The sequence below is a fragment of the Schistocerca cancellata genome, chromosome 3 (assembly GCF_023864275.1).
Source record: "Schistocerca cancellata isolate TAMUIC-IGC-003103 chromosome 3, iqSchCanc2.1, whole genome shotgun sequence".
Classification (NCBI taxonomy): domain Eukaryota; kingdom Metazoa; phylum Arthropoda; class Insecta; order Orthoptera; family Acrididae; genus Schistocerca; species Schistocerca cancellata.
Genome location: NC_064628.1, coordinates 172069211 through 172083660, shown reverse-complemented (window position 1 = coordinate 172083660; position 14450 = coordinate 172069211). Strand labels below are relative to the sequence as shown.

The following is a 14450-nucleotide window of genomic DNA, read 5'->3' as shown; positions in this document are numbered from 1 at the left end:
AGTACTTGTAAAAGCTCATGAGAAATCGAGCGAGATAGACAATGAAATCTCTAAATTTAAGTTTGTTTATAATGTACCATATAAAGTCATTGGTATACCTCACACAAATGCTTATTGCTTAGAGTATCCAAGCTCTGGAAAACGATTAGGTATACGGAATATTGTAGACTTGAAATTGTACCAACCTAGGATCGATTAATACCACACAATGGGTAATTTGTACAGTATGTAAATATAGAGTGTAAGATTTAAGGATGTGCCATGGTACGATGCTTTTACCTGACCTAGAGGTCATTAAAGAAGTTGTAATTAATAAGTAATTAATTTTGACTAAATGATTTAAGAGTAACTGATTAGTAATCATCTGAATAATCCAAGCTGCTAGTTTAAGTTTTCAGCTGAGTCACAATAGATTAAGGAATGTAAATATGATTTTGTAACTTTCTGTAATATTTCATGAAAGTGTGTTTTTATTAGTCATTGCCGATGTACTTAGACGCTGTTTTAAGTTTCAGGCTAGTACATGCGTGTGATGATGGACAGTGTTGAGTTATCCACTGTGATAGTGTTTATGGACTCCTTGAGATTACTCGGGAGTGAGTTTTTCCGAAAGAATTCAGTGAAACGGACGTTCTGGAAATGCCGTTACGCAGGCGAGTGAGATCAAGCGTGCCGCACAGGCGGGCACAACAATACTTGCGAGGCGAAGCCGCTATCGGCTCTTGTGTCGCTGTCGGCATTTGTACCGCTGTCGGCATTCTTTGTACTCGCGAGTACGGAATGTGGAGTTGCTTTTCTTACCCGGGCAGCTGATGTGAAAGAATTCTGCTGTCAATATTTATGTTTTATTTTATCTGCTGTATATTATTTTCTTGTTTAGCGTTAATTGGACATGACGAGAATATTAATTATGAAAAGGTTACATAAAATTGTGTATTCTATGTAATTAATTATTAGTTTGCGTATTTTGATATACCTGTTTTTTTTGACCATGTACTCTGATCAATTTTGCAAATAGTATTCCATTTCTTATAGTGTTACGAATTTTAATGATTTTGTAATAGCTAAACCATTTTCTATGTTTTCTATGAATTTTGATATGTTGTCAACCTGTTTTATTTTGTGCAAGATGGCAGAGTGGAATAAGATTAGGAGTGTCTCCACTCAATTATTATTATTGTCTAAAAAAATTAGGTTATGGTTAATTAGACGAATGCTAAATTTTTTTGATGTTTTGAGCATATGCATTTCCGCTGTTTCTTTTTTGGGACATTTTCTGAGTCTGTTTACGTTACACGAACATCCTCAGACAATGTGGGGCACGTGTAACGCCGGAAATGCATATCCTCCTATATCCATCTATTGTACTATTTTTTTCCTTGCTTTGTTACCTCAAGATATGACATTTCTGTCTTTTTGTATATTGTAATTGTTTTACTATTTGTATATTTATGCATTTATGTCGATGTATAATTGGTTTGTTTCGTAAATATTATTTGTATATTTACGCTGGGTCTTGCCTAGGGAAAACTGCTATCGAACGATTACGTCGATAGGTCGTGTGAAGAATCAAAGTGTGTAGGATCTTTGGTAGTGTTAACTCTGCCGCGTGGAGCGCGGGCTGAGAGAAGGAGTCTGGCTGGAGTAGCGAGTGGAGCAGGTGTGTTGTGTGACGCTCCCGCGAGTTGCCGCGCTTTCGGGGTTTGGCAGCATGTAATTGCGCTCGACTTGCGATGATAGTTTCTGACATGGTGTCGCGGACGGGAAACATTAACTAGCGCACATCAAGAGCCCGTTTCGTCTGGTGACCGTTTCGAGAAGAAGGCGCGCCAACATCCAGCTTCTGCAACAGCGACGGCCGACAATGAGTGACTGCCGCCACCTCCTCGATCGACGGCTTCAAACCTTCAATCAACCGACAAGGAAGACTGGACGCAAGTAAAGTTTTAGAACTGTATGGCAGACCTCAGCTTTTCAAACTGTACCATTTTCGTAACTATAATTACAGCAACTTAGAATGAACCTTTGTTGCTCATTGTCCCAATTGCATTGCCAAGCAGGGTCCCTTCCTTTTCCGGAATGAACCCGAGTGTCGTTGAAATTCAGACACCAGCATTAAAGTAACATCATTTCACTGCTTTAATTTCAAAGTTCAGTTAGCTGGATACAATATTCAGATTACACAAGCACAAATTAAGAGTGCGAGTTTTGTTACCATATTTTAGCTTACCTGTGACTGCAGCTCAGCTTGGTACGTACTAAATTTTTCTATTGTTAATTGTTCAGAATCATTTAATTCAAGTTCAAAGTTAAATCTCTTATTTCTAAATCGCGTAGATTCAAGTAGCTTTTGAAATGATTGTTGAGGTAGTCCAAGACTAACCGTGTTTTACTGAATTTCGATGTGCTTCAGAAAGAAAGCTCACTATTAACTTCAGTCACTGAATTAACTTTCGATTTTCCGGTTTTATTAATTCTTTTGCTAAATTAAGTCAGGGTGTAGCAAAATTTATTACTTCTGACAAACTTTCAGTTTTCACACTACACGTGTCAACCTTCAGTTGCCACGCTTCTAGTGCTAATTATATGTGTAACAACCTTTCTTTTTCAGTTACTATAGTAATTGTCCTTAGGACTGGCGACCGTGATTTCCCCCAAATCTCAAATACCTAATTACCGCTAGTTAATTGTTAACGTAACGGCTGCACATTTACTTTCTTTATTAACTTTACCCCTTTTCAAAATTAATTTCCACCATTTCATTAGCACATTTCCTTTCATTTAGATGTAACCCTTTCCTCCCTCTTTACCGACAGCTTAACTTCGGTGACGATTGCTTTTCCAAAACTCCCATTAGGTACACGCGGTTTCATCTTTCACTGTCATTAAGGTCGGTAAGCGAGCGAGGAGGTTACAGGCTTTCAATGAATTCGAAAGTAAAGTTCTATGTACTGACTTGGCAGAAAATCCTAAGACATTTTGGTCTTATGTCAAAGCGGTAGGTGGATCAAAACAAAATGTCCAGACACTCTGTGACCAAAATGGTACTGAAACAGAGCGTGACAGACTAATGGCCGAAATACTAAATGTCTTTTTCCAAAGCTGTTTCACAAAGGAAGATTGCCCTATAGTTCCTTTTCTAAATTGTCGCACAGATGACAAAATGGTAGATATCGAAATAGGCGACAAAGGGATAGAGAAACAATTAAAATCGCTCAAAAGAGGAAAGGCCGCTGGACCTGATGGGATACCAGTTCGATATTACACAGAGTAAGTGAAGGAACTTGCCCCCCTTCTTGCAGCGGTGTACCGTACGTCTCTAGAAGAGCGTAGCGTTCCAAAGGATTGGAAAAGGGCACAGGTCATCCCCGTTCTCAAGAAGGGACGTCGAACAGATGTGCAGAACTATAGACCTATATCTCTAACGTCGATTAGTTGTAGAATTTTGGAACACGTATTATGTTCGAGTATAATGACTTTTCTGGAGACTAGAAATCTACTCTGTAGGAATCAGCATGGGTTTCGAAAAAGACGGTCGTTTGAACCCCAGCTCGCGCTATTAGTCCACGAGACTCAGAGGGCCATAGACACGGGTTCACAGGTAGATGCCGTGTTTCTTGACTTCCGCAAGGCGTTCGATACAGTTCCCCACAGTCATTTAATGAACAAAGTAAGGGCATATGGACTATCAGACCAATTGTGTGATTGGATTGAAGAGTTCCTAAGTAACGCAGCATGTCATTCTCAATGGAGAGAAGTCTTCCGAAGTAAGAGTGATCTCAGGTGTGCCGCAGGGGAGTGTCATAGGACCGTTGCTATTCACAATATACATAAATGACCTTGGGGATGACATCGGAAGTTCACTGAGGCTTTTTGCAGATGATGCTGTGGTCTATCGAGAGGTTGTAAGAATACAAAATTGTACTGAAATGCAGGAGGATCTGCAGCGAATTGACGCATGGTGCAGGGAATGGCAATTGAATCTCAATGTAGACTAGTGTAATGTGCTGCGAATACATAGAAAGATAGATCCCTTGTCATTTAGCTACAAAATAGCAGGTCAGCAACTGGAAGCAGTTAATTCCATAAATTATCTGGGAGTACGCATTAGGAGTGATTTAAAATGGAATGATCATATAAAGTTGATCATTGGTAAAGCAGATGCCAGACTGAGATTCATTGGAAGAATCCTAAGGAAATGCAATCCGAAAACAAAGGAAGTAGGTTACAGTACGCTTGTTCGCCCACTGCTTGAATACTGCTCAGCAGTGTGGGATCCATACCAGATAGGGTTGATAGAAGAGATAGAGAAGATCCAACGGAGAGCAGCGCGCTTCGTTACAGGATCATTTAGTAATCGTGAAAGCGTTACGGAGATGATAGATAAACTTCAGTGGAAGACTCTGCAGGAGAGACGCTCAGTAGCTCGGTACGGGCTTTTGTTAAACTTTCGAGAGCATACCTTCACCGTAGAGTCAATCAGTATATTGCTCCCTCCTACGCATATCTCGCGAAGAGACCATGAGGATAAAATCAGAGAGATTAGAGCCCACACAGAGGCATACCGACCACCCTTCTTTCCACGAACAATATGAGACTGGAATAGAAGGGAGAACCGATAGAGGTACTCAAGGTACCCTCCGCCACACACCGTCAGGTGGCTTGCGGAGTGTGGATGTAGGTGTAGATGTAGATGTAGATGATGCAGCCTTCCATGCAAGTCTATCCCGTCCAGGTCTCGTCTTCTTTACATAAGTACTGTGACCCAAATAAACATCAGCCTACTTATTGTTGTCAAATTCCAGTTTCTCACTACAATTTTTACGCCCTCCCCCCTTCCCCAACTATCCCACATAGCCAAATAGACTATTCCTTGATGGCTCAGGATGTGGCTTTTCAAACGATGCCCTCTTTTAGTCATGTTTTCCACAATGCTCTTTTCTTCCCATTTCGATTCTGTACTTCTTCATTAGTTATTTGAAGGGACCACTTGAAATCCCGTGGCCAAAAGTACTGTTGTCCCAGGACGGTGCATGGGTTATGAGGCAGGAATAAAAGGAATTAGAGAACTCAGTCACCGAGAGAAATATCGTATTATAGTCAACTTTGGTACAGAGCGTGCTTTTCGAAATCCCTATACAAGTCATTGCCAAAGCTGGGAGAAGTTAAAACACTTTAACAGTTCACAACGTAGATGTAAACACAAACCGTGGGGCTAGAACAGTTGTATTACTTTCGTACGGAAAATTCCAACTGCACTGTGACGATTTTTGACTGCTCTAACTGGAGCCACTCGACAACTGGACAAGTATCCAGCAATAACTGCAGCAGGGTGGCCTCTTATTCACGTGGTCAGTGGAGCTTCAGCTCAGGGGGACGTGGCACTTCTGTGACCAGCAGTTGTGCGATACTGTCGCTGTCACTTCCTCTGTCGGACAACTGCGGAACCTCTAGTGCCAACTTATGCAAGCGGAACGATTCCCTCTGTGTGGTATCGACTACCTACGATACCACGCTATTCGATTTTCCTATTTAATCTCTGACACTCTTCTCTACCAACTCATTTGAAAAGCTTATATCCTCCTGATGCCTATGGTACTTACTGCACCCATCTAACTTGGTCTTGAAGCTACACTGCGGGCAGATACTTTCATGGAAGTATACTTAACAAATAAATTTGATGTTGCAAATAACTGTAATTGAGGAGGCCATCGCCGGCCGAAGTGGCCGTGCGGTTCTAGGCGCTGCAGCCTGGAACCGCGTGACCGCTACGGTCGCAGGTTCGAATCCTGCCTCGGGCATGGATGTGTGTGACGTCCTTAGGTTAGTTAGGTTTAACTAGTGCTAAGTTCTAGGGGACTAATGACCTCAGAAGTTGAGTCCCATAGTGCTCAGAGCCATTTGAACCATTTTTGAGGAGGCCATCACAGCTGTGTCCTTTTGTGCAGTTTATTGGCTTGTTCGGGTGACGGATGTTGCATTGTTATTTTGGCGTTCCACGATTACAGTCCACTCCAAGTCATGAAAGGAGAAATCTAAACTACTATATAGTAGCTATTGCGTTGTTGTCGGGTTATTCGATCGACTAATTTTATTTCTGTTGCTTTTCCATAACAATGAGCGTATTACTTGGAAACCATATTTTATAATAATAGAAATACCAGAAAACAATCTTCAACTGCCCATTGATTACCCATTTCTGCAGACAGTATGGTGGTGGGCACTTCGTTTTCGATCATATTACTCGCTTAGAAAGGGTCCTTTATTATGAGTGTTACCTTTTAAAACTGGAATTAAATTAAACCGTTCAACACCTCGGAGGAAAAGTGCTTCATTTTGAGCGTTAGACATTTCACTTAAGTTCTGAACAAAATATTGTTCAAACGTCCACCACCGCTTTGGACAACCTGACGCAAACGATGGCTCCTATCAGTTAATCGCTGTCTCCCACATTAGCGGCTCCAACTCTTGAGTGGGTTCAATTTCGTAAAGACACTGCCCAAATCCCTTCGCGAAATTGACGAATCTGATGTCTGAGATAGCCGAAAAAGTCGAGATTGTCTCGAAATTGACACATTTGACTTTTTCTGAATACTGGCCGCTACTGCCACGATATTGTCTTCAATTCGCGCTTTACGTTGTCTTCTTAATGTCATCTGGTCGTGTATAGTGAATTCCTGCTCAAACCTGGACATACATAAAAAAATGTTACAAACTGGAAATTACGGTTTTAAAAAAGTATCACTCTTAATCACAGACCCTGCCTAACGACTGTTTTGCTGAACGTGGAGACGGCACTGTCGACAGTCATTACCCGGCAACAATAAAGGCGAAGAAGTTAAAAATTAAAATTGACAACTGTTGCTAATACCAGAACTCTATTTATCTATTTTATGACAAACTAATGAACGCAAGGGCACGTAGGTGGCGTGTTGCCTCATAGCAGTATTTTTCCATTTCAGTGGTCTACTGCCCTTTTTGGGAGCACGTACTGAGATTCTGGGAGTTAAGAGATGAGCCGCACGTGCTGTTCAATACGTTCGAGGAAATGACACAGGTAAGCACAAAGCTCGTGAGCTAGTCTCGCTGCTACATCTCATGAAATTCTTCTGTTTCACTGTTTAGCTTTTCAGATGAGATCTTCCAAGAACAGCAGCAGTGGTAATATTTTTGTACAGCACAAGTTTGCAGGGGCAGTGGGAACCAGGAGGAAACAAGATGAATGCCTGATCACGTGACATCACTAGAGTGTCATTTACTATATAACGATACAGTAGCTCGTGTATTCCAGTTTTCTTGGTATTTTACGCTTTTATGGCGGCAAGAGTGTTTATAAGGAAGTAACGGAGAATGCTCTGTCGAAAAAGTGAGTAGACGTGGAAGAGAAAAGCAAAGCCATATCGTTCGTTGATAGCTGAACGAATTGTGAAAGTAGTACTTGGCTATTATAAAAGCTTATAGCCTACGTACAAAGAGTCGCGACGGGTGATTATTTTGGGATTTAACTGCGGAATAAGCCACTTACCAGTTGTTCAGAGACGGAGCTTAAACTGGCTGTTAGAATCAAACAGGATATGATTACGAGTCTCTTTATGGTTTCTGCATCACAGCCACCATTATAACTCGAGGAAAACAGCTTTAAAAAACAGTTACAAGGTTTTCACGTAAACCCGCCCGTTAAGCTGACACAAGCACACGGCTTTAGCTTAGCCCCTGCACATCACGTGAACTAATTCATCTGCGAGTGATGTTAGCAGGAATCGATGCAAACTAGTGATGCATTTGTCGATTCCGGGTAAAGAGGGATCGAAGGTACTGCCAACCTTAAAAAAATTTCATTACCGGCGCCATTTTTGCACAAACTCTTGTAGCAGGCGGAGGACATGACTATCAACAGGGAACAACAATAATTGTGGCAGCACTTATCCAAAATGAAGTCAAGCAAACTATATCACATCGACACTACGATGTCGAACAAGTTTAACGATTTGAGTCAGAAAAAAGGTGTACAGAACAAACAGAAAGCAGAATAATATGTTCGTAATTTTTTTTCGGTGAAGGAGTACAGAACAAACAGAAAGCAGAATAATATGTTCGTAGTTTTTTTTTTCGGTGAAGGTTTAACGTCTTGTCGGCGAATAAGTTATCACAGGCTTAGGTACGTATTTGTTACACTTTTGCGTTTAAGGAATAAAACTAGTAACTTTGAACTGAGCAACTGCAGTGTTTGGAAAGCTATAGCCTACATTATCTTCTAGTTCAGACTATCCAGTCTGTTTGAGAGCTAGTTGTAATAGTAGTACCAGCAGAGAAAATTAGTAGTTACGTTTCTATAGATATGGCTCTGCTGCACCCTGATATTTTTAAATGGTAATAAAAACAAAACTGTTTTATTTTTGTATGCCTCTTAGGAAGCTTCGAACTTATTCGATAGCAACATAGTACATAGTATGTAACAAAATCTGTGATACAATCTTTCATTCTAAACTGCACTGCGGTCAGTCTGAACTAGTAACAAGCCATCGAAAAAAGTCTGTAGAGAGTATTAAACATTGATGAAAATAACAATATCAATAGGTTTTCTTAAATTTTAAAATGCCCTTCTTACAAACATCGACACATGAGCTAGACATCCGAATCTACAACCATTTTGACAATCATCCAAGTCAGTGAAATTACTTGCACAATTAGCCTACGAGATAAAACCTTTTAACGTAGTTTCTCCTAACACGAGATTTTCTTGTAGGTGTTGTTTTAGCCGTTGTGAACCTGTTTTTTCAGGAAAAATATTTCGTGGAATTAATTGCCTCATCAACTTCAACTTCCTTATCGCAAGTTTCAGTCATGATCATTCGTTACCACAAATTTCTCGTCAAAAGCCATTTTCTTTTAAATTTGTGTTCAAATGGTTACAGGCAAGTATTTCGTTTTCAAAAATTTCTTCTTCATAACTGCATAAGTCATCGTTCAGTCGTAGCTCAAATATGTCATATCCACTTCCAGACACACTATTTAGATTTACCGTTACAGATACCTGAAATTAAACAGCATGCTCAATAAACAACAAAAACAAGAAGCTGATAAAATATTCGTGGGTCCATAGGACTCGTGCGTACACCAAGACTGACACTCGGAGTGGCGAGCGAAATACGTCAGTCACACAGTACGGTCTTTGGCTTTCGGAAGATACATAGAAGTGCGTGGGAGGTGAGGCGGAGGGGGGACGAAGCTGTGACTCTGACTACATTTTTATATATGTTCGGAGACTGCACATGGATCCACTGGACTCACGACTACAGTTAAGGGTTAAATTCAGCAGAATTGATTTGCAAACTGACTCAGTATCAATTCTACAACATGTATAACGGAATTGCCAATACCCCCTTTAACCAAATTCACTACCATACGTTTTCTATATTTACTGAAACAAGAACTCTTTGATTGAAGGACTTCTCCAATAATGCAATGTCCACTGTACTATTGAAGAATCTGATGGGCACATAAGTACACTCTGACGAAACGGGTTTAACCATCTTGCAGAAATAATAATGTTTCATATAAGTTTGAAATGAATTTATCAGAAAGTGAATGTAACTGATGAAGTCTTACCGGGTCATCAGCCGAGTTGTGACGTCACATCGGAGTTTGTAACCTTAGAAGATTTCATCAACGAAATTCGTCAAAAAAGCCTAAATTTGCATGTAACTGAATGTAACGCACAATTATTTTAATTTCAACGATTTCGCAGAAGCCTTTATTAGAGAAAGACAAGAGAATATTATTGGGTGCAGTCTTTTCTGGTATACAGTTTTCTCAGGAAGTTTATCTAACAAAGGAACGTTACGTAGTGGCCTCCTTCGATTTTCTTCATACTTATAGGGTTTGGTAGTCAGTGCCCCGGATATTTCCTAAGTTGGTACGAAGCAGTATTCAAAAAAAGTCTAAATAACTGCCTTTGGCGGTTAGAAGATTAAAAAGCTCCTTGAAGTAAACGATATTTGCAGTACGTATATTAACGAATTGGTTGGTAGCAAAATTCAACAGCTATCATGAAAGTCATTGTTTGAGTCTTGTTACGTTTCTTTTAATGATTTTCTGATTCCGTATTTGTTAACAAAAACAAACGTTGATTAATGTAAATGATATCATAATTTTTCATAAAAATAACATATTCATGTACTTTTGATGTGAAAATAAATTTAAAGCTTATACAAACATGCGAAATACTTTTATGTTAGATAAAAAATATGTGCATTAATGATACCCTTCAATCGCTTTGATTTTTTGTCCAGTGTTCCATATTCTTGTACGTAATTTACACGTCAGTCCAGACGGTTGCTCCTAGGTATTTTACCGCCGCCGATTTAATAGTCCTCATATTTTTATGTGCTATGGTTAACATTTACCAGCGTCCAGGTTCCAAGTAACAATGATCCATCACTTGCATTTTATTTTGGCTTTCCAGAATTGTTTTCTTCTTATGGACTGTCGTACAATCTGCGACCTTGGGCGATAAAGTGATACATACTGCACAAAATCTAGTCTACATGAAATGCTTTCGATGATTGTTATTGCACAAAGGAATCATCGACCGAATGGCGAAGTTTTCTGATAGGTCCATAGCGTTGAACTGCTGTGAAGCACTTAATTCGTCACGTTCTGTCACTGTCCAGAGGCTGAGGATGCGTCTGGACGCTCGCTGCACCTGTGTTCTCCTGAAGCGCTGCTGACGTGATTACGCGTCCTCTCCCGTCCCGCTGACCTCTCAATGCAGCGGATAAGTAACACCCTTATCTCTGCGAATAAAGAAGTTTCGAGTGTCAATCATACAATATATATACACTCCTGGAATTTGAAATAAGAACACCGTGAATTCATTGTCCCAGGAAGGGGAAACTTTATTGACACATTCCTGGGGTCAGATACATCACATGATCACACTGACAGAACCACAGGCACATAGACACAGGCAACAGAGCATGCACAATGTCGGCACTAGTACAGTGTATATCCACCTTTCGCAGCAATGCAGGCTGCTATTCTCCCATGGAGACGATCGTAGAGATGCTGGATGTAGTCCTGTGGAACGGCTTGCCATGCCATTTCCACCTGGCGCCTCAGTTGGACCAGCGTTCGTGCTGGACGTGCAGACCGCGTGAGACGACGCTTCATCCAGTCCCAAACATGCTCAATGGGGGACAGATCCGGAGATCTTGCTGGCCAGGGTAGTTGACTTACACCTTCTAGAGCACGTTGGGTGGCACGGGATACATGCGGACGTGCATTGTCCTGTTGGAACAGCAAGTTCCCTTGCCGGTCTAGGAATGGTAGAACGATGGGTTCGATGACGGGTTGGATGTACCGTGCACTATTCAGTGTCCCCTCGACGATCACCAGTGGTGTACGGCCAGTGTAGGAGATCGCTCCCCACACCATGATGCCGGGTGTTGGCCCTGTGTGCCTTGGTCGTATGCAGTCCTGATTGTGGCGCTCACCTGCACGGCGCCAAACACGCATACGACCATCATTGGCACCAAGGCAGAAGCGACTCTCATCGCTGAAGACGACACGTCTCCATTCGTCCCTCCATTCACGCCTGTCGCGACACCACTGGAGGCGGGCTGCACGATGTTGGGGCGTGAGCGGAAGACGGCCTAACGGTGTGCGGGACCGTAGCCCAGCTTCATGGAGACGGTTGCGAATGGTCCTCGCCGATACCCCAGGAGCAACAGTGTCCCTAATTTGCTGGGAAGTGGCGGTGCGGTCCCCTACGGCACTGCGTAGGATCCTACGGTCTTGGCGTGCATCCGTGCGTCGCTGCGGTCCGGTCCCAGGTCGACGGGCACGTGCACCTTCCGCCGACCACTGGCGACAACATCGATGTACTGTGGAGACCTCACGCCCCACGTGTTCAGCAATTCGGTGGTACGTCCACCCGGCCTCCCGCATGCCCACTATACGCCCTCGCTCAAAGTCCGTCAACTGCACATACGGTTCACATCCACGCTGTCGCGGCATGCTACCAGTGTTAAAGACTGCGATGGAGCTCCGTATGCCACGGCAAACTGGCTGACACTGACGGCGGCGGTGCACAAATGCTGCGCAGCTAGCGCCGTTCGACGGCCAACACCGCGGTTCCTGGTGTGTCCGCTGTGCCGTGCGTGTGATCATTGCTTGTACAGCCCTCTCGCAGTGTCCGGAGCAAGTATGGTGGGTCTGACACACCGGTGTCAATGTGTTCTTTTTTCCATTTCCAGGAGTGTATATACCACCTAGCGTACTATTATATTCATAAAACATTTTTTCAATATTTTAAACCGTTTATGGAATATGACGATTATTGTGACCACTTGAGTCCCGATGTGCAGTGACAGAATTTTTTTTTAGTCTTGGTTCTTCTCACTGGTTTGATGTCGCCCCCCAGGAACTCAGCTCGCTGTAGTACCATGGAAGTTATTCCCTGATGTCTTAACAGATGTTCTATCATCCCGTCCTTTCTTCCTTCGAGTTTTCCACGTATACCTTTCCCCTCCGATTCCCGGCAAAACTCTTTCGTTCCTTATTAGCCCACCGAGTATTCAACATTCCTCTGTAGCACCACATCTCAAATCCTTCGGTTCTCTTCTCTTCCGGTTCCATGTTTCACTACCATATAAAGCTGTTCTCCAAACACACATTCTCAGAAATTTCTCCCTCAAATTAAGATTGTGTTTCATGCCAGTAGACTTCTCTTGACCAGGAATGTCCTTTTTGTCAGTGTTAGTCTGCTTTTGATGTCCACCGTGCTCCGTCCATCAATGGTTATTTTGCTGCCTAGGTGGCATGATTCCTTAACTTCATCTACTTCGCGACCATCAATCCTGATAAGTTTCTTGCTGTTCTCGTATCTGCTACTGCTCATTACTATCGTCTTTCTTCGATTTATTCTTAATCCAGATTCTGTACTCAATAGACTGTTCATTCAGTTCAGCAGATCATGTAATTCTTGTTCACTTTCACTCAGGGTAGCAATATTATCAGCGAATCAAGTCACTGATATCCTATCACCTTGAATTTTAATTCCACTCCTGAACCTTTCATTTATTTCCATCATTGTTTCTTCGGTGTACAGATTGAAAAATAGGGGCGACTGACTGCATCCCTGTCTTACACCTTTTTTTTTAATCTAAGCACTTCTTTCTTGATCTTCCACTCTTATTGTTCCCTCTTGGCTCTTGCATATGTTGTTGTATATTACCCTACTCTTCCTATAGCTTACCTCCCTTTACCTCAGATTTTCAAATATCTTGCACCATTTTCAACTGCGAACGCTTTCTCAAGGTCGACAAATCCTGTATGTGTCTCGATTTTTCTTTAGTCTTGCCTCCATTATCAACCACATCGCCATAATTGCCTCTCTGGTGCCCTTACCTTTCCTAAAGCCAAACTGATCGTCATGTAACTCATCCTCTATTCTCTTTTCAATTCTTTTGTATATTATTCTTGCCAGCAACTTGGATACATGAAGTGTTAACCTGATGTTGCGCTAATTCTCGAGGTGTTAATCTGATTTGGCGGTAATTCTCGCACTTGTCACCTCTTGCAGTCTTCGGAATTGTGTGGATAATATTTTTCTAAAATCCAGATGGTGTATCGCCCGAGGAATTTTATCGATCCCCTCTGCATTATTTGGTCGTAAGTTTTTCAAAGTTTCTTTTTTTTTTAATTTTGATTCCAATACTGAATCTCCTATCTCTTCTAAATCTACTCCTCTCTTCTTCTATCGCATAAAACAATTCTTCCACTCTCATAGGCCTTCAGTGTACTCTTTCCACCCATTCGCTCTCTCCTCCGCATTTAACAGCGAAATTCCCGTTGCTCTCTTAACATTACCACGCTTGCTTTTAATTTCACCGTAGGTTGTTTTGAGTTTTCTGTATCCTGAGTCAGTCCTTCCGACAATCATTTCTTTCTGGATTTCATTATATTTTTCATGCGGCCATTTTGTCTTAGCTTCCCTGCATTTGCTATTTATTTCATTCCTCAGCAACTTGCACTTCTGTATTCCTAAATTTCCCTGAGCATTTTTGTACTTCCCTCTTTCATCGGTCAACTAAAGTATTTCTTCTGTCACCCATGGTTTCTTCGCAGTTACATTCTTTGTACCTATGTTTTTCTTTCCGGCTTCTGTGATTGTCATTATTAGAGATGTCCATTCCTCTTCAACTGCTCTCCCTATTGAGCTATTACTTATTGCTGTATATACATCCTTAGAGAACTTCAAGCGTATCTTGCCATTCCTTAGTACTTCCCACAATTTTGCGCACTGATTCTTCCTGACTAATCTCTTAAACTTCAGCGTACTCTTCTCCACTACTACATTGTGATCTGAGCCCATAGGTGCTCGTGGGTACCACTTATAATTCAGTATCTCATTTCGAAAACTCGATCAGACCATATTGCAATATAAC

The 14450-nt window shown here is 41.7% G+C and overlaps 1 protein-coding gene across 1 annotated transcript in view; it reads left to right on the top strand.

The window, feature by feature from the left end:
• LOC126174802 (luciferin sulfotransferase-like) overlaps positions 1–14450 on the top strand; it is a 380096-nt gene that overhangs the window by 278437 nt on the left and 87209 nt on the right. Inside the window, exon 6 of the mRNA XM_049921176.1 lies at positions 6963–7057. Coding sequence (XP_049777133.1) covers positions 6963–7057 — 95 coding nt within the window. The remainder of the gene's footprint in view (positions 1–6962; positions 7058–14450) is intronic.